Source organism: Dipodomys spectabilis, unplaced genomic scaffold (genome assembly GCF_019054845.1).
Source record: "Dipodomys spectabilis isolate Male_0828 unplaced genomic scaffold, ASM1905484v1 ptg000163l, whole genome shotgun sequence".
NCBI lineage: Eukaryota > Metazoa > Chordata > Mammalia > Rodentia > Heteromyidae > Dipodomys > Dipodomys spectabilis.
Genome location: NW_024870840.1, coordinates 1,505,818 through 1,530,190, shown reverse-complemented (window position 1 = coordinate 1,530,190; position 24,373 = coordinate 1,505,818). Strand labels below are relative to the sequence as shown.

At 37.1% G+C, this 24,373-nt stretch overlaps 1 protein-coding gene across 2 annotated transcripts in view; it reads left to right on the top strand.

Annotated features, from left to right (window-relative positions):
• The window catches only part of Mgat4c (MGAT4 family member C), a 199,375-nt gene that overhangs the window by 164,693 nt on the left and 10,309 nt on the right, over nt 1-24,373 (top strand). For both annotated transcript variants that reach the window (XM_042693226.1, XM_042693225.1), the window contains exons 3-4: nt 19,358-19,429; nt 23,582-23,734. In XM_042693226.1, coding sequence (XP_042549160.1) covers nt 23,588-23,734 — 147 coding nt within the window. In that variant the 5' untranslated portion in view covers nt 19,358-19,429; nt 23,582-23,587. The remainder of the gene's footprint in view (nt 1-19,357; nt 19,430-23,581; nt 23,735-24,373) is intronic.

Here is a 24,373-nt window from a genome sequence, read left to right as displayed (position 1 = left end):
CCACCAGCTAGTGATTCATATCTGGATTCCTTGCTACTCAGAAAGCTGAGATCTAAGGACCATGGTTCAAAGCCAGCCTGGGAAGAAAGTCCGTGAGAGTCTTATCCCCAATTAATTACTAAAACAGCTGGAAATAAAGCTGTGTCTCAAGTGTTAAAGCACTAGCCTTGGACACAAAAAGTTCAGGTATAATACCCAGGCCCTCTGTTCATTACCTAGGACCAAAATTTAAAAAAAATACCCCCAAACAAGCAGTTGTGAGAGGTAAAAATATCCCACAACCAGCTGTCTGTTGACTCAAACCAATAACCCTAGCTGCTTGAAGTGCAGAAATCAGATAATCATGGTTTGATTCCAGCCTGAGCACCAAAAACATTTTTTCTAAGACCTCACCTCTAAGTAGGGCTGAGTGTGGTGGCCTTTGCTTATTATCTAAGCTACAGGCAAAGCACAATGGCTGAGTACAGGGATGTGTGCCACTCATCACCAGTGACACCAGGAATCACAGATGGAAGATCATAGGACACACTGGCTTGGGGAAAAAGTGTGGTCCTAATTCAAAAATAGTAAGGCAAAAAGTGGTAGGAGGTGGTTAAGACTCAGGGGTTGACTATTAAGTATCATAAAGGTGTCTTACAACAATACTTTCATAGTAAGTTTCCATAAAATTTTGAATCGTGATTTTTGTAGCTTCTATTGAGAGCCACATTAACTAATGAATTATAAACTTCATGAAACAGTGTATGGAAACCCTGTGTGGATTTTCAACACTGATACATTTGCATTCTACTTTAATTCTTCAGTGGTATCTTTAGATATTGGATAGAGAAATGTAAGTATTTTAATACAGAACCACTAGAGGTTATCCTTGGAGAGAGGAATTTTATGTAATTCTTCCATTTTAATTGATTATCTACATAATTTCACGAATCAGTGATGTTTGGATACCCTGTGGGAAATAATGCAAAATATATTACAAGATGAACATAGAGAAATTGTTTTTCACTGTTGAAAATATTAATTTCTTCCTAAAATGAGTTTTTCATTATAGGTTTTCAATATGTACTCAGACCATAACTCCCTAATCAATAAAGTAATTCTATCCACAGGGACATGAAAGAGGAGAGACCGAAAAGCTGATATAAAAATTACATTTAAGGAACTTGTAATAAATCTAAGTTAATATATCTTTTTAAAAATGAATTTTTTATTGAAAAACCACTTCATAACCTACGTATGGCAACTAGGAGGAAAAATGAAGTCTTGATTCTATTATTATCTGAAGAATGAGCTAAGTGACACAAGGCTGCCAAAAGCTGCCATTTAATATAGCTCATTGTTAATATAGCTTAATCCTAATCCTAGGTAGAGGAATTGAAAAATAAAAAATCATGTGTGAGATATTTTTTAAGACTTTTGATAACTTGAATAAAGGAAATAGTGACTTTTATATACTTAATAAAAATATTTCACATCTTTTATCCATCCAACAAAATTATTTTGTCCACTAAGTTGGCATATAAACATGACTAAGGTGTAATTTCCCTCTAAAGGAGCACAGATAAATGCACTCTGTCCATTATGATATCATACAGTGGGCAGACCTCACTAAAGGCCAAATAAAAAGGGTTGCTATAATTACTGAGCTAAATACACCTTTACTACTACCTTAGATATTTCTCTACAGCAACAGAAAGAGACTAGTGAAAGTATATGCCTATCTACCTTGTAAATTTTGTGTGCAGTTTAACAGCAGCAACAACGACAAAAGTCCTTTATCATGTCTTTGAATCACTTATTTTGATCTGTAGTCTTCCTTTTTCCCGCAGTCACAACTTAAAACCACAACCACTGTGATTAGTGTTCCTTATCATTTCTGCTAAATTATCTTTAGGATTTGCTACTATCCAGTCTAGCCAAACCTTTTCTCTACACAAAGATCAACAATAGAAATTTAAAAGAAAATGCTATACTAAAAGGAGATTTGGTAAAGAAGGCATAATATTTCTTTCGCTTTAATGCTGAAAAAGGTCAAGTGTTCCTTCCCGATTCTAACTTCATATTTCATTGTATTTTTTTTCTTTTTAGTAGGACTGGAGATTGAACTCAGGATCTTATGCACTTTTTTTTGGTCGGTTGTGGGGCTTGAACTCAGGGCCTAAGCCTCTTTGTGCTCAAGGTTAGCCCTCCACCACTTGAGCAACAGTGCCACTTCCAGTGTTTGAGTGGTTAATAGGAGAGAAGAGTCTCATGGGGACTTTTTTGCCAGGCTGGCTTTGAAAAGCGATCCTCCTATCTCAGTCTGCTGAGTAGCTTTGAGATAGGTCTCATTTCCTACCCAGGCACACTCTGGCCTTGATGGACCCTTGTTAGGCTTTGAGCCCCCTGGGAGGACAGGCAAATGCCATTCCATTTCTTCCACTAAAATGCGATCTGGTAGATTTTCTGCTCCACCTGGCATAGAACCACAATCCTGTGCTTCCAGCTCTCAGCTATGTTTTTTGTTTTGTTTGGTTTTGTTTTGTTTTTACTATTTTATTGTCAGTGGCATAGAAATGCCTAACTGCTCAGACTAACATTTTCTATCTGTGCTGAAGCTGAAAATGAGCCAGAAAATAAATCTTGCTAGGCATTGCTGGAAACCCTATGGATTAGACTAGCTTTCATTTTTCACTATCATTTATTGCTAGAAATAGACAACACAACTTGTGATTGTAAAAAAAAAAAGTAACATAGAAAAAATCAACAATTCCATTGACTCCTATCAATACAGCACTTTTGTATAAAATATAATGATAATCATGTTTTGTAAAACCTTACTGAAGCTTTTGCCATGTCATCAACATCCTGTCTATTCATCAGAAAGTATTGAAAGTACGGCCTTGAGGGCATATTTAGCCTTCCACAAAGCAAAGTAGGAAAACAAATTGGGAAAGCATTTTAAAAAGCAAGTCAAGCAAGTCAGACACACATAGTGGCACATGTTGGACAAATGAACGATGGCTGACAATTCTCTTTTCATGTTTCTTTGATGTAAGGTTAATTTTGGATAGAAGCCTGTGTTATTTAGAAGGTGTAATTTGCTTTTGCATTCTCTCCATTTTAATGCAGACTACTGAATAAAGAATAACTTACAACTCTGTGCCTTTGGCTAGATCAATGCAGCCATATTTATTTATATGGGTAGGAATTTGGTTTTCTTTGCATTAAAAACTTTGTAAGACCATAGAAGAGTTTTGCTTTAGAGAAGTGGGATTTTAATTGGAATAGCTTCCAAGAGAGTGCTAGGCTCATTAACATTTGGCAATTTGTGTCAAGTAGTCAACTAATATTCTAGAAACATGAGGATTTTTTGGTCAGATGCACAGTGAATGGATTCTAAGGAAACAGCCCTATAGTGTAATAATTCATTTGTCATTTTAAATCGGTATCCACTCTTTAATAAATGAATATTTTTCTTGAGCTGAGCCAAACAAATTTCCACACTGGTCTTTCCAAGGATAAATAGAATAAAGTTTGTAACACAAATACTGCATCTGCTTTCAAGAACAATGGCTTGAAATAAATGATACATACATATATATGTATATATGTAGTGTTTAAATGGCAAAGTATATGTCTGTACATATGTTTATAGGTATTAGGTGATGGAGACAAGTAAATGGCTCACTAGAAAATAAAAGGTTTATTGGTCCCTGAATCGTATGCCTTTATAATAAAATAATAATAATAATAGGATTCTGAGATTAGATTACAAGTCAGAGACTCCCCTAAAATTCTTTGACCTGAATAAACTGCAGTCTCCTTTGACAGAAGGTGCCAGGCTTCTGTTGTTCCATTCAGCCAAGTAAGTAAATTTGCAATCACAGCGTTTTTCCCTCAGCTCCTCCTCAGAATTCTGCCTGTAGACATGCCCACAGTACACACAGCTGAAACCAGGCTGCCAAACAGGGAGAGAGTGTCTTGCAATCTAGCCAGAAACTCAGTTTTAATGTAACAGTAATAATAATAGTAATGTAAATAATTACCAATTATTTTCAAAGATTATTTTCACAGAGAATTCTTTTTCTTATTGGCCACCTGTTTTGCTTCTCCTTTTTGTCTTCTTATTAAATGTAAAACAACTTTCTGCATGTTGTAAAAGAACAGGTTTTGATTTTTTCATCTGAAGTATTAGTGGCATATAGGATGAGGAAACAGTAGATTTCATTTCAAAACAAAAACACAAACAACCAAAAAACACCTGTGGATGTTATATCCAGAAAATTTTCCTGAATCCAAGGATGAGATCCAGACACACAGTCCATCAAGCTAGGATATTTTATTACTCTGTCAAGGAACAAAGAGTAGTACCCCTGCTGAAAACCAGCTCAGGTTTTATAGGCAAAAAGCACAACACGCAAGTGGCCTACTTTCATTTTTCACAGAACAGAAGCAAGACATTTGTGGTTGGCTTTTTCAGGCTGCAGCCGAGCAAGGTAGCAAACACAGAAGCAGGATACCCGTGGTTAGCCTTGCAAAATACTGGCGTCTAAAGCTAACAGCTAGAATCAAATGTCAAGCCGCATACATTTGGAGAATTCACTCGTTTCCTTACTCTGTTACCTGGTCCTCCACCAACCGCCGCTTTGCCCGGTCCCCTGTTCTCTTTTCCTTAGGGTCTCAGATCTTTTAGTGGAGACCCTCTGAATCTCCTACCTGAACAATTGCTCCTAAATTCTCCTCAGAATATCACTTTCTCCTCAGAGTATCACTGTGTCCTGAAAAACAGTACAAAGCTCAGATACATATATGTATGTGTATGTATGTATATATATATATGGGGGGGGGGGGCGGTGTGTGTGTGTGTAATTTGTTGTTGTTTGGTTGGTTTTTGTGCCTGTTCTGGGGCTGGAAGTGGACCTGACACTGTCTCTGTTTTTGTTTTTCCTCAAGGCTAGCATTCTACCATTTGAGCCACAGCTCCACTAGCAACTTCTTGGTGGGTAACTGGATATAAAAGTCTCATAGACTTTCTTGCCAGGGCTGTCCTTGAACCTCAGTCCTCAGATCTCAGCACCCGAGGTAGCTAGGATTAGTGAGGCCACAAGTGTGCTGCTAATAAAAGAGTTTTGAAGAGTTTTAGGTTCCTTACTCCTCTGGGTGCAAAGAATAGTTCACAAAAGGATTCACCTGGTTTAGTTCGTGGGTAGCTTTCATTGCCCACGTCTTAGATCCAGACGGTCAGAGCAGCTCCAGTGTGAAAGGCTCTCCTTCCTCCACAGTGTCGCCTGAAAGAGGTCTGGGACGGTCGCTAAACTGTAATGCTGCCATGTTGGTAGCTGAGCCAAGATGCCTGCGTAGAGACAGACATCTTGATTCAAGCCTTGTGTCACAACTGATTATTATGCGTTCCCCATGAACATGGCCAGGCAAACATGTGCAACAGGCCTCCAGACATATGCACATCCTGAACCCGCCTCAGCTGCACGCCTGCCTCCTCCTCGGTTTAGGGGTGGAGTTTCCGAAACCAGCTTTCTTTTTTTTCAGGTGTAGAGTATGAATTCTTAGGAAGGATAGGATAAAGAGCCTACAGGGTGCCTGAACCATCAATATTGATCGCTGAGGTTAAGGGAAACATCCACGTGAACTTTCTGGAAGTCACACCAGAAAGAAGACCTTGGAGCAGGTGAGAGGTTGGAATAGACAGGAAGGGTTGGAAGGCTTGTCCCATGGAAATGGTCAGATATTTAGAAGGATAAAAGGGAGATCAGTAAACTGAACCCAATAGAAAGAAGAGTGTAGAAGAAGAAAAGGCTGGAAGGGCAAACCATCCTGCAGTTTTAGATCCCTTGTGTCTGAGTGTTCAGGAGGAAATCTACAAAGAGATAATGGTAGTGACCATTGAAAAACTGGAGCAAGGTCTGGAAGAAGTCCTAGGTGACTCCTCGTTTGGAATTAGGTTCTGCAAACAGTCCCAAGGATAAATCCTGGCATGCCAAAAATGTAAAATGAAAACAAAGAAAAAAACCACTTGTGTCCCTATCTTGGGGTTTATTTTGATTAACATCATCTTTTTTTTCTTTAATTTTTTTTAATTGAGAAAATACCATACAGAGGGGATACAATTACATGAGCAAGGTAGTAAATACATTACTTATCAAACATTGTTGCCTCCTCTTTTGTTTTTCCTCTGTCATCCCTGCCCTCCCATCTCCACAACCCTCTCCTCCCACCTGCCAAAGTTGTAAGGTTCATTTTTCAACATAGCATTTGTACATCTCATTGTTGCAATGGGTCCACCTGTATCTCTATTTAAACAATTTGTTTTTCCTTTCCCTTCCACAAATGATACCAACATCAAATACAGTGAAAACGGGTTATACCATGGGGGAGGGACATACAAAGCAACAAAGAAATCATCTTATAAATAGGTTAGAAACAATCACATGAAAGAAAAAAATATTTGAATACTTATCTTGGGGTTCATTTCACCTAACGTCAACTTATTTAGCCTTTTCTGCTTGTCTCAGACATATATTAGTTATTGCAAATAAGGGAAACCATGATGCCTATGTTTTTTGGGCCTGGCTTTCTTCACTTAATATAATTTTTTTCCAAATCTTTCCATTTCCTAACAAATGGGACAATGTCATTCTTTCTAAGGGAGGCATAGAATTTCATTGTGTATATATACCACATTTTCTTGATCCATTCATCTACTGAGGGGCATCTGGGTTGGTTCCATGTCTTACGTATGGTAAATAATGCTGCAATAAACATAGCTGTGCTGGTAGCTTTAGTATGGTCTTGTTTGTGATCATTAGGGTAAATTCTCAAAAGTGGGATTGCTGAGTCATAGGGGAGCTCCAAACCCTAGGTCTCCTTGCCACAGGCTGAAATTTTCTTTTCTTTTTTTCTTTTTTTTTTTTTTAAATCTGTTGTGGGGCTTGAACTCTGGGCCTGAGAACTGTCCTTCAGCTCTAGGCTAGAGCTCTACCACTTGTGCTACAGCGCTACTTCCGGTTTTCTGGTGGTTTATTGGAGATAAGAGTTTCATGATCTTTCCTGCCTGGACTGGCTTTGAACCACAATCCTCAGATCTCAGCCTCCTGAGTAGCTAGGATTACAGGCATGAGCCACAGGCGCCCAGCTTCAGAAATTTTCTTAATAGAGATCCAGAAACACAACAAATCAAAGAAAGGTTGGACAAATGGGATTGCAAGAAATTGTAGAGCTTCTGCATGGCAGAGAAATAGCTAGCAAGATCAATAGAAAGCCCACAGATTGGGAGAAGATCTTCACTAGCCATACAACAGACAAGTTTCTCATATCTAAAATATACCTGGAATTCAAAAAAAATTAAATCCCCCAACAACAAATCCTCAAAGAAACAACTGCCCAATAAATAAGTGGGCTAAAGACTTAAAGAGAAACTTCTCTGAAGAGGAAAGAAGGATGGCCAATAGACACATGAAGAAATGCTCACCCTCCTAGTCATAAAAGAAATGCAAATCAAAACAACATTGAGATACCACCTCACCCTAGTTGGAATGGCTAGAATCAAGAACTCTCATAACAACAGATGCTGGAGGGGATGTGGCCAGAAGGGAACCTTACTGCATTGTTGGTGGGAGTGTAAACTTTTTCAGCCACTTTAGAAAGTAGTGTGGAGGTTCCTCACTTAACATCATCCTATCTGAGCTTTTCTGCTTGTCTCAGACATATATGAGTTATTGAAAATAAGGGAAAACATGGGAACTGTGTTTCTTTGGGTCTGGCTTACTTCACTTAATATAATTTTTTCCAAGCCTTTCCATTTCCTAACAAATGGGGCAATGTCATTCTTTCTGATGGAGGCATAGAATTCCATTGTGTATATATACCACATTTTCTTGATCCATTCATCTCCTGAGGAGCATCTGGTGGGAGGGGTGTAGTTGAGGAGGTGTGAGGGACAGGATGGAAGAGAGGGACAGGAGTAAAAAAAAAGGAGGCAACAATGCTGGATAAGAAATATACTGGGGCTGGGAAGGTGGCTCAGTGGTAGAGCGCTTGCCTTGTATGCCTGAGGCCCTGGGTTTGATTCCTCAGCACCACATAAGCAAAAAGAAAAAAGCCGGAAGTGGCTCTGTGGTAGAGCACTAGCCTTGAGCTGAAGAGCTGAGGGACAGCCCCCAGGCCCAGAGTTCAGGCCCCACAACCGGACACCCCTCCCCCAAAAAAGTGAAATATACTCATTCCCTTGCTAATGTAACTGTAACCTCTCTGTACAGTATTTTCACAATAAAAAACTTATTGAAAAAAAAGAAAACAAAGAGAAGGTTAGACAGAGGATGAGGCCGAAAAATTTACAAGAGGATCAGAGAAAGGAATTTGTTTGTTTTGTTTTGTTTTATTTGTTTTTATTGGTCCTGGGGCTTGAACTCTGGGCTTGGGCACTATCCCTCAGCTCTTTAGCTCAAGGAGAGCACTCTACTGCTTGAGCCACAGCACCACTTCCAAGAAAGGCATTTATTAGAAAGCCTACTATTTTTCTTTTGTGGTACTTTACAAACTTAACAGAATTCAGGTAGGACCAGTATCAAAAAAGTGAGAGATAAAAGTATCCTCTCACTAAAGTTCTTGCTTCAAAGTAAGTAAATACAATGTGTTATATGTGTATAATCGCAAATATATGTATTACCCACTCATTAAAATTTACAAATTGCATTTAGACATGTAAAATTCTAGGAGCTATTTCATATATGAATATGTTTGGCCATATATTCATAGATAATAATAATTAAGTTTTAGCGAGCCAAGGCTACCAATTTTACTTGTATTCTAGCCAGAGAATTTTAGTTTGTAATATACATATACACACACATGTATTTTATTCATATTATATACATATCTTTATATACACAAATGTATTTTATATACATATCAGTATATGTATTTTAAATCAGTAATGAAATCATGATCTTTCATGATTTATTCTATTATCACTAGCCTTTGTGATTTAGTTTGGTTTAGATATGATTCATTTATGCCTCCAGGAGTTAGGGTTTGTATGTTGGTGTGTGTGTATGTGTGTGTGTGTGTGTTGACCAAATCATATATTTGTAAAACATTGTTGATATTGCTGATGAGTTTGTCTCATATCTCTTAGTTAGAACATATATTTTTAACTAATGTGTATTTACATATTTTCTTATGTGGTAATTTTGCAGGTATATTTCTCTTAGGTTAGAATGTTTTGTTCCTTTGTTTCAGTGATTATCTTTTACTAATACTTTTTAAATTATGCTACTAATATCATTTTATCTCTTTTGCTACTGTCACCTGTCTTAAATAATACACTTTGATTTATGCCTATTATCTAAATAGTGTATGTATAAATTTTTTCCGTCTAATTGAATCTCCAATTTTTTAGATGGTTATAGTTCTGCATTGTCTGGAATACACAGTATTCTTACATCATGTTCCATTAATCTGTTTAAAAATTTGGTCTACAATTAAGTTTAACTAATAATGTGTAATCTGCTAAACTTTACCCAATAATTTCTGCACACTTGAAAAACATCAGAAAACGTCAAGAAATATCCAAGAGAGATATATTTTACATTCCTCTAAGCCATGCAATGTACCCATATATGTTTTCTAAATCATAAAAGACAAGATCAAGTAGAATGTGATGTCCCAACAGTAATGCAAGAAGCAATGCAACAGTGAAACAATTTATTTTTTATTTTTTATTTTTTTATTTTATTTTATTTGAAAACATACTGTACAGAGGGGTTACAATTACATGGGCAGGAAAATGCATACATTTCTTACCAAGCATTGCAGCCTCCTCCTTTGTTTAACCTTCACCTCCCTTCCCAGCCTCCCCCCTCCCCCACACCCAATCATACCCACCCAATCATACCCCCCCTCCCTCCCCCCCAGCGACATTGTAAAGCTGGTTTTGACATGACATTTTGTACTTCTCATTGTTGCAACAGGTCCACCTGAATCCTTAAACGACTTGTTTGTCCCCGTCTCCTCCATATGTTATACTGACATCAAATATAGTGAAAGCGGGGGTTACACTGTGGGGGAGGGACATACAAAACAACAAAGAAATAATATTATAAATGCGTTAGAAACACATGCATGAATGAAACAAAAACATTAAAATACATATTTGAGGGTTCGTTTTCCTAACATCACATTCTCTGACTTTTTCCGCTTGACTCATACCTATACTAGATATTGCAAATAAGGGAAACCATGGGACCTATGTTTCTTTGGGCCTGGCTTACTTCACTTAATATAATTTTTTCCAAGCCTTTCCATTTCCTAACAAATGGGGCAATGTCATTCTTTCTGATGGAGGCATAGAATTCCATTGTGTATATATACCACATCTTCTTGATCCATTCATCTACTGAGGGGCATCTGGGTTGGTTCCATATCTTAGCTATGGTAAATAATGCTGCAATAAACATAGTTGTGCTGGTAGCTTTAGTGTGGCCTTGTTTGTGGTCATTTGGGTAAATGCCCAAAAGTGGGATTGCTGGGTCATTGGGGAGCTCTATATGGAGTCTTTCCAGGAACCTCCATACTGCTTTCCAAAGTGGTTGAACAAGTTTACATTCCCACCAACAATGAAGTAAGGTTCCTTTCTGTCCACATCCCCTCCAGCATCTGTTGTTGTTAGAGTTCTTGATTTTTGCTGTTCTAACTGGAGTGAGGTGATATCTCAATGTTGTTTTGATTTGCATTTCTTTTATGGCTAGGGATGTTGAACATTTCTTCATGTGTCTATTGGCCATCCTTCTTTCTTCTTCAGAGAAGCTTCTCTTTAGGTCTTTCGCCCACTTACTTATTGGGCAGTTGTTTCTTTGAGGATTTGTTGTTGGGTGGTTTAATTTTTTGAGTTCCAAGTATATTTTAGATATGAGACCCTTGTCCGTTGTATGGCTATGAAAGATCTTCTCCCAATCCGTGGGCTTTCTATTGATCTTGCTAGCTATGTCATTTGCCCTGCAGAAGCTCTGCAACCTTATACAATCCGATTTGTCCAACCTTTCTTTGATTTGTTGTGTTTCCGGGTCTCTATTCAGAAAATTTCGGCCTGAGCCGAGGAGACCCAGGGTTTCTCCTATTCCATCCTGTAATGTTTTCAGAGTGTCTGCTTTGAGTTCAAGGTCTTTGATCCATTTGGAGTTGATTCTGGTGCAGGGTGATATATAAGGATCTAGCTTTAGTTTTCTACATGTAGTTAACCAGTTTTGCCAGCACCATTTACTGAAGAGGCTGTCTGTCTTCCATTCTATTGTTTTAGCTCCCTTATCGAAGATTAGATGGCTATAGGTCTGTAGGTTCATTTCTGGGTTTTCAATTCTATTCCATTGGTCCTGAGGTCTGTTCTTATGCCAATACCAAGCTGTTTTGATTACTATGGCTTTATAGTAGAGTTTGAAATTTGGTGTTGATATTCCTCCAGCAGTGTTCTTTCCGTTGAGGAGCGTTTTTGCTGTTCGGGGTCTTTTATTGTTCCATATGAATTTTTGGATTGCCTCTTCTATTTCCTTGAAGAATGAGGGTGGAATTTTGATAGGTATTGCGTTGAATTTGTAGATAGCCTTGGGAAGTATTGCCATTTTCACAATGTTAATCTTTCCAATCCAGGAGCATGGGAGGTTTTGCCATTTTTTAAGTTCTGTGTTGATTTCCTTTTTCAAGATTTTAAAGTTTTCATCATAGAGGTCCTTCACTTCTTTAGTTAAGTTAATTCCTAGGTATTTTATTTTTTGTGGGGCTATTACAAATGGAGTTGCTTTCCTAATTTCAGCCACACTTTTCTCATTGTTGGCATACAGAAAAGCCATGGATTTTTGGGGGTTAATTTTATAACCTGCTACTTTGCCAAAGTTTTGAATCAGCTTAAGTAATTTGGGAGTGGAGTCTATGGGATTCTTTAAATACAAGATCATGTCATCTGCAAAGAGGGAGAGTTTTATTTCTTCTTTCCCTATTTGGATCCCCTTTATGTCTGCATCTTGTCTTATTGCTGTAGCTAGGCATTCTAACACTAGATTGAAGAAAAGTGGAGAGAGTGGGCATCCTTGTCTTGTTCCTGAGTTAAGAGGAAATGGCTTTAGTTTTTCACCATTGAGTATAATGCTGGCTGTAGGTTTGTCATATACAGCCTTTATTGTACTGAGGAATGTTCCATGGATTCCTAATTTTTCCAAAACCTTCATCATAAAGGGGTGTTGGATCTTGTTGAATGCTTTTTCTGCGTCTATTGAGATAACCATGTGGTTCTTATTCTTGCTCCTGTTGATGTGATGAATAATATTAATTGATTTGCGTATATTGAACCAGCTTTGCATCCCTGAAATGAATCCTGTTTGATCGTGGTGTATGATTTTTTGGATGAATTGTTGAAGTCGGTTGGCCAAAATTTTGTTGAGAAGTTTTGCATCAATGTTCATCAAAGAAATGGGTCTATAGTTCTCTTTCTTTGATGAGTCCCTGCCTGGTTTTGGGATGAGGGTTATGATGGCTTCATAGAATGTGTTCGGTAGTGAGCTTTCTCTTTCAATTTCATTGAAGAGTTGGAGGAGAATTGGTGTGAGCTCTGCTTTGAAGGCCTTGTAAAATTCCGCTGTAAAACCATCTGGTCCTGGACTTTTCTTAGCTGGGAGGTCTCTTACTGCTGTTTCTATTTCAATGCTTGATATGGGCCTGTTAAGATAGTTTAACTCATCTTGGTTTAGTTTTGGCATGTCAATATTTGCTAGGAAGAGGTCCATTTCTGTCAAGTTCTCAAACTTATTAGCATACAGTTTTGAGAAGTATTCCCTTATATTGTTCTGAATCTTGGTTGTTTCCGTGGTGATGTTTCCATTCTCATCTCTGAGTTTATTAATTTGGGTGTGTTCTCTTCTTTTTCTGATAAGATTTGCTAAGGGTCTGTCAATTTTGTTAAGTTTTTCGAAGAACCAACTCTTTGTTTTGTTGATTCTTTCTATAGTTTTTTTGGATTCTAATTCATTTAATTCTGATTTAATTTTGATTATTTCTTTCCGTCTACTGGATTGGGGTTTATCTTGCTGCTCTTTTTCAAGAAGGTTTAGATGCGTCATTAAATTGCTAGTTTCAGATCTCTCCAATTTGTTGATGTAGGAGCTCAGAGCTATAAACTTGCCTCTGAGTACTGCCTTTGCTGTGTCCCAGAGGAGCTGGTATTTTGTGTGTTCATTTTTGTTGAATAGCATGAACATTTGAATTTCCTTTCTAATCTCTTCCATGACCCACTCATGATTCAGCAGTGTGTTGTTCAGCCTCCATGTGATACCGGACTTTCTTTGGTGGCTTTTGCTGTTGAGTTCTAATTTTATTCCCTTGTGGTCAGAGAGAATGCAAGGTATAACTTCAATGTTTCTGAATTTAGACAAGTTTGCTTTGTGGCCTAAAATGTGGTCTATTTTAGAAAACGTTCCATGTGCTGCTGAGAAAAACGTGTATTCTGATGCTGCTGGGTGAAATGTTCGGTAAATGTCTGTTAAGTCTAGTTGATCTATGCAGCTGTTTAGATCTGTGGTTTCTCTGTTGAGTTTTTGCCCAGTTGATCTATCTAGTGGGGAGAGTGGTGTGTTAAAATCCCCAACGATTAATGTCTTTGGATCTATATGGGATTTGAGGGAAAGTAGTGTTTCTTTGATAAATTTGGGTGCTCCATTGTTTGGTGAATAGATATTTAGAATTGTAATATCCTCCTGAAGGAGAGATCCTTTAATTAGTATGTAGTGACCTTCTTTATCTCTTTTCACGAATTTTAATTTGAAGTCTATTTTATCTGATATTAGGATTGCAACTCCCGCCTGTTTATGCGGTCCGTTTGCTTGGTAGATTTTGTTCCAGCCTTTAACATTGAAAATGTGTTTGTTTTTACGGGCAAGATGTGACTCCTGCAGGCAGCAGATAGAAGGGTCTTGTTTTTTAATCCAACTAGACAGTCTATGTCGCTTAATTGGAGAGTTCAGTCCGTTAACATTAAGAGATAGGACTGAGAGGTATTTGGGAGTTCCTGCCATGTTATCTACCTTTTTGGGGGCTGCGAAAACTGGGTTCTTCCTATGGTTCTTGGATTCTCAGTTTGGGTGCAGTTTCTTGGCCTTTATTGCGGTCTTGTTGGTTTTCTATGTGTAGGACATCTTTAAGAATCTTTTGTAGGGCTGGTTTGGTGGAGATGTATTGTTTCAATTTTTCTTTGCTATGGAAGGTTTTTATTTGGCCTTCGGTTATGAAGGAGAGTTTAGCTGGGTACAGTATTCTTGGTTGATAGTTGTTTGTTTTTAGGGCATGGCATACATCGTTCCAGGCTCTTCTTGCTTTGATTGTCTCTGCTGAGAAATCTGAGGTGATTCTAATTGGTTTCCCTTTATAAGTGATTACCCTTTTCTCTCTGACAGCTTTAAGGATCTTTTCCTTGTTCTGAGTTGATCCTGTGTGGATTATAATGTGGCGGTGGGATGTCCTATTCTGGTCTGGTCTATTTGGGGTTCTAAAGGCTTCTTGTATCTGGACAGGCCTATCTTTTTGCATGTTTGGGAAGTTCTCTGCTAGGATCCTGTTAAACAAATTTCCTAGACCATTAACTTCTGTTTCTAGGTGCTCCTCTACACCCATTATCCTTAGATTAGGCCTTCTGATGGTGTCTTCCAGGTGTTGGATAGATCTATCATATTTCTTGGACTTGTCTTGGATGGTTGTATGTTCTTTCTCTATAATATCTAGGCTGTCTTCAATCCCTGAGATTCGATCTTCTGCATGGTCTAACCTGCTGTCAAGACTCTCTACTTTGTTTTTTATCTCTTTTCCTTCTAGTTGGTCAGCTTTGATGGCTTCAAGTTCTTTGTTGAAGCTCTGTTTTAGGTCTTGTATGAATTTCTTTACTTCCTTAATTTGGTGTTCAGTGTTTGTCCTCAAATCACTTAGTTGATTGGTTATGGTTTCTTTGGGCTCCCATTCCTTCTGTTGGGTTCCATTCAGCATTCCCTTTGTGGTCTCCCTGACTTCCTTCAGCTCTTTGTTAATGGATTCCATGAATGCCTTTAGTGATCTTTGTGTGTTCTCTACCTGGTCTCTCAATTCCTGTATTACTCTTTGATTAGCTTCCTCCCGTTCGTGGGATTCCTGCAGATCTCTTTGAGTGTTCTCAGCCTGCTCACGCCATTCCTCCCTTTCTCTTTGAGTATTCTCAAGTTGTTCACTCAAATCCTGTATCAGTTTTTGAGTAGCTTCCTCACGCTTATGATATTCCTGTATAAACTTCTGGGATGCCTACTCTCTCTCCCTGTCATGCTCATACAGAGTCCTTTGTACATTGTCAAACTTTTCATTTATCATGTTTGCCAGCAGTGTTTGTAGAGCTGTTTGGGAACTCTCCTCTGGATTATTCATTATCTGTTCTAACCCCTGATTATCAAGATTGGGAATTGAGATACCCGAATTTGCCATTTTTCTTGTGTTTTTCCGGCTTACTCTGCCCATTTGAGATGAAGATAGCACCAGTTTTGTGCTAGAACACTATCTTAAGGCAACCATCAACCAAAGTTTGCATTTCTACAGTCAATAGTCTACAGATACAATCTAGTTCAACAGATACATCTATTCGACATCAAACAACTATATGTTAAAGGACTTCGAACCGCAGAGAAGAATTTGGAAAACCAGAAATTATTAGGGTTAGGGAGAGATGTGGGTAAAAAATAGGAATAGATTGGTGTGGGGAGGCACAGGGAGAGTTAACTATGTCCTAATCACAGTGCAGGAAATAGGTTGGGTAGGATGCAAGTAGAGAGAGAGAGAGAAAGAAGAAAGGGAAAGGGGAATGAAAAGAGACCAGAAAAAAAAATAGAAACGTAAAAATTAATGTTATTTTAGAGATTAAAAGACCATCTATTTATAGAGGAATATGAATATGTTGAGAGAAAGGGAGGGACATAGAGGAGATGTGGAAAACTTTAAAAAAAATGCCTAAAATATTATATAGGCATAAAGAGGTAGCACTGCTATTAATGAATTTAAGTCTCAGAGGTTTTGAATTGAGTAATAAGTTTGTGGGTTAAGTGTGTACACAATGGGGGGTAGGGTCTACTGGTTAACTATGGGTTTATCTGAGGATGTGCAGGACAAGAGTTACGTCACATAAAGAAGAACAAAGAGGAAAAGATGGAAAGGATAGGAAAGTGAGAAGAAAAGATCAGAAGTTCAGTAGAGCTAGACAAAAAACAAAAAGATAATTAAGAATGAAAGAAAAAGAGAAAGAATACAAGAAAAGAAAGGAAAACACACATTCACGTATTCCTAAAATAAAAATTATAAGAGGAGAAAAGAAAAAAAAAAAGTTAATGGAAAACAATTATTTTTTCAGAAGAGGCAAAAATTAAAGATTAATAAAAGTTTTAGAAAAGCAAAAAAAATTTTTTTATATATATAAGGTAACAAAAAACGAAGAAAAAAAAAAACAAAACAAAAAAAAGAAAAAAAAGAAAAGAAGAAGAAGAAAAAAAAAAAAAAAAAAAGGTCTGATTTTTTTTTTTTTGGGGGGGGGGGAGGGGTGGGAAGAGTCCTGTATCTCCCTTTTGTCTGTAACCAGAGTGTGGTTGGAGTCTCTGGTCAGCTTGAGGTCCTGTGGCTTGATTGGTTTCTTAAGTCAGTTTGTTGGAACAGGCAGAAAAATGCTCTGCTTTACCCAAGATTTTGAGATTCCCCCTCCCAGGTTAGTTTACTGGGAGGGTGATCTGCTTTGAGAATCACAAAAGAGGGGGATGCAGTGATGAGGCTAGGTTCTGGGTAGAGTTGAGGCCTTTCAACAAACAGTAGCTTTTCCCTGGGGCTATTTTGTGAAAGAAACTCACAGCACCCAGCCTGGAGCCATTCTCAGGGTTTCTGTTTTTCAATTGATTGTGGTGGCTGCTAGAGGGCGGGGCAGCCTCTGGCTCTGGTTACCCTGTGAGGAAAGCCACTCCAATGGCTGGCGCCTGAGCTGGGTGACTTTTCCCTGGATGGAACTAAGTCTGTGAGGTCACTTCGCCATTAAGTTCTTGTGACCTGCTAAATGACTCGTTTTATTCCAAGGCCTGAGCTGGAACTAGCCGCTCCTCCGAGCTTTGTCGGTATCCAAGATGGAGATCACCGGTGCTGGGGGGGGGAGGGGTGGCCTTCCCTCCTCTGCTCCCTGGGAAGGAGTGAGGAAGTGGGGCTACTCACGCCGAGTCTTGGATCCTGGGTCGTCTCTGGTCTGCAAAGTGCAGGATGAAGTTGTCCGCTCCTTGTCGGTTCTTGCTGGTGTTGAGTAGAATCCGCTCGCCCGCTGCGTCTGGCTCCTTCGTCCTGGACTCTCTGTGTGAGCGTTCAGGTATGGCCGCGGCTGCGGTCGCTGCTGCGACCCTGCCGCCACAGCAGCAGCTGCTGGCAGACGCTCAGATGTGTCTGCTTGGCTTCCCCTCTCTTGGCTAACTCTCTGTCCTGTGATGGCACACTTGGTGTGATTCTCTGGCTTGGGACTGTTCACTGGAACTCTGAAACTGTTTTCTATGCAAGAGCTTGTTCAGATTCCAGCTTCTCCTCCGCCATCTTCCCGGAACCGGAAACAATTTATTTTTAAGAAAATAAAGTTTGGCAAACAATCTTGTAACAGGATGCTTCTGAATATAAGTTAGAACCGCCTGAAATCAGAGATCAGCTGAACCACAAGAGAAACCCCTCCAAGTTTCAGAGGCCATAGACCAGAAAGTCTGGAGCTTTGATGGTAAAAGTTAAGAAAAGATGAGAGTTACAAGAGCAAGAGACTGTGAATTGACATTTTCAGGCTTTTTTGTTCTATCTGCACCTGTAATAACTGAATGGTGCTCATTCACCATCCAGCGATTCTCCAGCTAACAACTTGGATACTAATCTTCACCAGACACACAGATATATCAAAATACAACTTCACTATTTACTTAGGTATTCCTCAGGAAAACAGAACTTGACCTATAAAATTGTCCAACACAGAAAGATTCTTTGTTAGTCTCTCAAACATAGAAGAAGAAACAATCTTTTTTTTTCTTTTGAACAACATATTCTCATTTCTTGATGATTTTTTTTATAAAAACCCTGCTGACTAATCTGTTGAGAAATGTTGTTAGATTGGAGGTATTTGCTTCTTGATGTTTATAGTCAGAATAAGGGTAAGTTTTTGTGAAAATAGAAAACAAGTATTAATAATTATAAATCCAAATTTTTTATTGCATAAAGAGACAAGTTAGGATGAATTTTAGACTAGCTAGCTCAAGAATTCTTTACATAGTGAAATAAGGATGGGGGAAGTAAGTTTAGCAATCTGAAAAATGATTTCCAGTTTATTGACATTGGGAATTTGTAGATTGCCTTTGGCAGTATAGCTATTTCCATGATATTGATTCTCTAATCCATGAGCATAGGAAAAATTTCCATCTTCTGGTACCTTCTTCAATTACTTTCTTTAAGGTGTTAGAGGTTTTATTATAAGCTTCTTTCACTTCCTTATTTACATTAATACATAAATATGTTTTATTGTTGTTGTTGTTGTTGTTTTTGGCCAGTCCTGGGGCTTAAACTCAGGGACTGGACACTGTCCCTGAGTTTCCTTTGCTCAAGACTTTACTACTTGAGTTACAGGACCACTTCCAGCTTTTTCTGTGTATGTGGTACTGAGGCATAGAACCTAGGGCTTCATGCATGAATTCTACCGCTAAGCCACATTCCCAGCCCTGTTTTGTTGTTTTTGAGGCTATTGCAAGTGGAATAGCTTTCCTGATGTCTTTCCTAGAATTAGTATATAAGAATTTGGGGGCAGGGAGTATTATTTTATATACTGCATTTGGGGGCAGAAAGTATTATTTTATATGCTGCTAAGTTTCCTAAGAAGTTTAATCTGATCTAGATGCTTTTTCATAGAGTTTCTAGAGTCTGTTAAGTATAGAATCAAATCATCTGCAAATAAGGATAATTTGACAAGAAGAAAGATGTCGAGTTGGTGGAGAGAAGTTTTAGAAAATCTCAGTTGACTGAAAAATCATTTAGGAGAAAGGATCAAATAGAGAAAAGAGAGACGTCCGTAAAGGACCTAGGAGTTTTCTATCCTTGGGAATGCAGCAGTAAATTCACACTGGGGACAGAAAGAGCCAGAAAAACAGACCTCTAGCAAAGAAGATACTTTTGAAACTTTTTAGGACTTTAACTCATCTTCTTACAAATAGAGACTTAAGACTTCAAATTCAGTTTCTATTCAGATGGGCTATATTACAGTTTATAGACTGTGTACTTAAAATCTTATCAATTAAAATCTCTCCTTTATATGCCTCAACAGACTGGCATCTTCAACCCTAACTCAGAAGTTGAAATCATCAATGTATTCATCATCAATCAAACAGGAGTGAAGGTAAAGTATTTAAAGGCTTGTGTTTGAGGGTCTGGTAGAGATCCAGTGGCAAATCTGATTGTATCCAAATCATGACAATAAAGCTGTTAGAGAAAAACTCATTTGGGCTACTTATCATGAGTTGCATTATGACTGGTTTCAATTGTTTATGAAGAGGGCATTTCACAGTGAAGAGAGAATTTGAGCTCAACTCTGAACACAACAAAAGAAATCAAATGTATAGCTAAGGATCCGGATGTGACTGTATGGAAGACTATGGAAATTGATAAAATACTTGGAGCAGTAGGTTAATTAGGAACTGGGAAACATAAAGAGATATGAAGAAAGGGGTGGCTGGAATCTGAATAAACTCACTAGAAACTATAGATGAAGTCTAGATCAAGATTAGAGCTTGGTGGAGCCTGACCAAATTTTGGTTGAGGATGAGAATTTTGTCAGTGAAGAACAAAATAACAGCACTCTAGGGGACAGCTATAATGTAATGTCATAATGTAAAAGTAGCACAGATTAATAGCTGGGTAATAATATATGATAAAAAAGTAAGAAATGTTAAATTTTTACTCACAGCATCATTGAACATGAAGGATTCATCTCACGTTATCTGACAAGAACTCAACTTCTTTCAAGTTGATTAAAGGATGTAAAGCAGAATTCATTCATCTCTTAGAATGTTCATGTAAAAGAAAAAAAGGTTATTTGATTATTGTTAGCACTCAGTCTTCAGGTGTTTATATAAAGAGGATTAAAGTAAATAGATTATATGAAAATGAGTTTCGCATACATAATCTGGAAATGAAAATTTATGACAATTACAAAACAAATAAGAAGCTTATTGTCCCTTCAACAAAATTATAAGCCCCAAATTCCTAGAGTATTATTATTATATCTTGATAATACAAATATAAAAAGTAGTTTAAATATATTAGAAACAATAGCAAGAAAGAAAAGCATTTGAGTCCTTATCTTGGGGATTCTGTTTGTCTCAGACATATACTAGTCATTGCAAATAAGGGAAACCATGTTTGTTTTTTGGGGGGGTGATCATGGGGCCTGAACTCTGGGCCTGGGCGCTATCCCTCAGCTCTTCAGCTCAAGGCAAGTGCTCTACCACTGAGCCACCTTCCCAGCCCCATGGGACCTATGTTTCTTTGGGCCTTGCTTACTTCACTTAATATATTTTTTCCAAGTCTGTCCATTTCCTAACAAATGGGGCAATGTCATTCTTTCTGATGGAGGCATAGAATTCCATTGTGTATGTATATGATATTTTCTTGATCCATTCATCTACTGGAAAAAAGATATTGTTTAAATAGGGATACAGGTGGACCCACTGCAACAATGAGATGTACAAGACGTTATTTTGAAAAACGAAATTTGCTTTGGCGCTTGGGGGGGTGTGGAAGGGGGGAGATGGGAAAGGATGGTAAGGGATGGGAAACAAAGAAGGAGGCAATAATGCTTGTTAAGAAATGTACTCATTACCTTGCTCATGTAATTGTAACCCCTCTGTATGGTATTTTCACAATAAAAAAGTAGTTCAAATTAATGGTAAGGGAGAGCTTTTTTGAAATACATGTGGAATATTGAGTCAGAATTTACATTAAGCCTATGGCTCGGCTCCAGTGACAATGGCTGCAGAGTGATAAGGCATGTGTGTGTGTGTGTGTGTGTGTGTGTGTGTGTGTGTGTGTGTGTGTGTGTGTGTGTGTTTGTGTGCCATTACTAGAATTAGAAATCAAGGTCTGCACACTGTCTTTCGGACTTTTTCCTCTAAACTACCATACTTTCAGCTTTTTTAAGGTTAATTGGAGGTAAAATGTCTCACAGACTTTCCTGTCCATGCTAATTTTGAACCTCAATTTTCAAACCTCAGCCTCCTGAGTAGCTAGAATTACAGGCATCAGCCACCAGCACCCAGATAAAATTTTATTCTTGACTTTAGTAACTATGTCTCTTATTGTTGTTGATTTCCATTAATCTGACTAGAGACATAATTTTACTGAGATCTTCTAAGAACTAGCATTGCATTGTTTTACTGTTCTTTTAGTCTTCAATATTTCACTTATTCTTTCATTTTTATTCTTTTATCTTTGGCAGTGTCTGGAATTAAACCCAGATTCTCATGAGTACTAAGCAAAGGCACTACCATTGGCCTTTATCCCTGGTCCATGATATTTTTAAATAGATTCTTTCCATTTAGCTCATTCGGATCTTGATCTATATAGCACAGACTGACCTCAAACTCACAGTTTTCTTGCTTTGACTCCTGATTATTGGAACTAGACTACATATCATCATATTAGGTTCTTATTTTGCTAACTTCTTGATGTTAAAACCCATATAATTTATGATAGGCATTTCTTATTTCAAACATAAACATCTAACATTGAAGTTTTCTTCTACTTAAGTATGCACTGCTTGCATCAAACTTAAAGTGTGTGTTTTGTAGATTTCAACTTCATTCAGTTTGAACTATTTCCTTAGTACTGTTGTTCCATACTTGAACTCATGGTATATCAGTAGTATGTTTAATTTCCAACTGGTTGAGAGCTTTTAGGACCTTTCTAATGCACTATTGTTATCATTATGTTATATACTTATAATTTTAGTATTTTTAAATTCAGGAGACTTATGACCCAAACTATTCTGTATTGGTAAATGTTCTGCATGTACCTAAAAGTGCTGCGCTGTTGGATGGGTCATTGCTTAAACACAAACAAGATTAATTTCTCTGATAGACTTGTAAATATCTTTTATATTTACTGATGTTCTATTTACTTATACTGTCACATTAATGATGGATGAATATTAAAATCTTTAAGCATATTTTTGAACTTTTTATTTTTATCAATTTTTGCTTCATTTATATTTTATATTTATATATTTATATTTGTATTCATTATATTTAGGATAGCTATGCTCCCTTTGACAAATTGATCAATTATTAATTTAGATGTCATTAATGTATACTCCAAGCTGCTTTTGATTAATGTTTGTATGGTTTATCTTTCCTTTATCTTCTATTATTAATCCATCAATCTTTATATTTATAATGAACTTCCTGTTGATAACTACATTGTTATCTATTGTTGCTTAAGATGCTACTTAGACACTCAGTGTCTTAAATATTTATTAAATCACTTAATTTTGGGTCATGATTTAGGGAGTAGTGGGATAAAATGACTGCATTTCTTTCTTTCTATTCTTTCAGTAGATCTATTGTCAGATCTCCTGTCGTTCCTTATGTGTGAATATTACCAGCAAGTATATTTGAATTTTGGATGTTATATATTTTTCATCTCCAAAGTTCTATTTTCATTTTTTGGCATCTTCATTTATCACATCATTCCTGTTTTCCTCTATTTTCAACCTATGGGTCAAAATGATAGGGGTGGTAATATAAATCACTTTTAATTCTATCATTTCTTGATTTTTCTTCTTTTTGAAAGGTTTTATTCTGTTAATAAACCATATTTTTGTACAAAACATGATAGGTTTTACTTAGGGGTACTAAGTAGTTTGAATTTAGACTCCTTTACCTGGGTCCATCTTCAGAATTAAACAACTATGTGTAGGAAGGACTTCAGGAAATGAAAAATGTTTGAATCTTAAAACTTCAGACAGATTCTTAGTGATGTTTGCAAGTAGCATGATGCATTAATAGAAGAAAGAATTTATGGACACTTGAAAAATAAAAAAATATTAGAAATAATATTGGAATAGGAGAATTCTAAAGTAAGAACTATTTTAGAAATTATTCTTTGGCAATCTGTTGTTATTCTGATAGGCTTCGTTCATAATTTTTTTTACAGCCTTCAATATTTTTTGCTTGGTTAGGATGCTCACTGTTCTAATTTTAGTATGTCATGGAGATGTTCTAGTCCAGTATGTTGTGTGTGTTCTAAGTGACTCTAGTACTCATAGGCTTTTTTCAGGAATAAAGGTGCTCTTTGCTTAGTTGAATAAGTTTCCTGTGCTTTTAGTAAATATTGTTTCCCCTTCCAGGCACCCATAGTTTACAAATTCGGTCTTTTAATGGAATGTAAATTCCTTTTTTATGTTTCTTATATTGCAATATGTTACATATATTACACATATACACATGATAAACCGATGCCAACTCCAAAATTAATGAGTGCCTCTTTTCTACAGGGGAGAATGTTTAAATTTCATCAAATAAAACATACTTTTCAAATATTGGATAAAATGAGATGCTTGCGAAAACGTTCTACAGTTTCATTCTTGGGAGTTCTCATCATTTTCCTCTTATTTATGAACTTGTACATTGAAGATAGTTATGTTCTGGTAAGTTTTGAGACTTTTTTTTCATTCAAAGTAAGGCCAAAGTCCACCTACTTTTATGATCTTTACTTTAATTACAAGCTTCTGTAGTAGCCTTTGTTTGAGAAAATTGTTCATGTATTTTTTTGTATATTGTTGTTTTTAGATTGAATCACTCTATTTTAGGCTGACCTTAAATTCTTAATTGTCGTGCTATTGTCTCCCAAATGTTGAGATATAGGTATTTGATATACCATCTGGTTTTATCTTTATTTATTGTGTTTACATGGATTATCAACATGATACAGATTTTATCTTCTAATAGTTTCTGTACATAGTGTCTCAAATATATACATGTAATTACAAAGATTAGCTGTTTTATGCTGAATTAGTTGGAATTTGCTAAAGAAATGTTACTCCTATTTCTCTGATTTCCTATGTTGTTGAAATTGCTATTTCATGTAAGCAATATTTTTAAATGTGTGATTGATTCTTCTTTGTGATTCTGAATTTGAATATATGTGCATTATAATTGAAAAGATTTCAAAAGGTAGATTTTGACATGCAAACTGTCCTATAGTTAAAAATAGATAAGAAAAATTAGCACATACTGTTATATGAATTTATATCTTACATGAAATGTAGAAATCCACAAAAGGACTT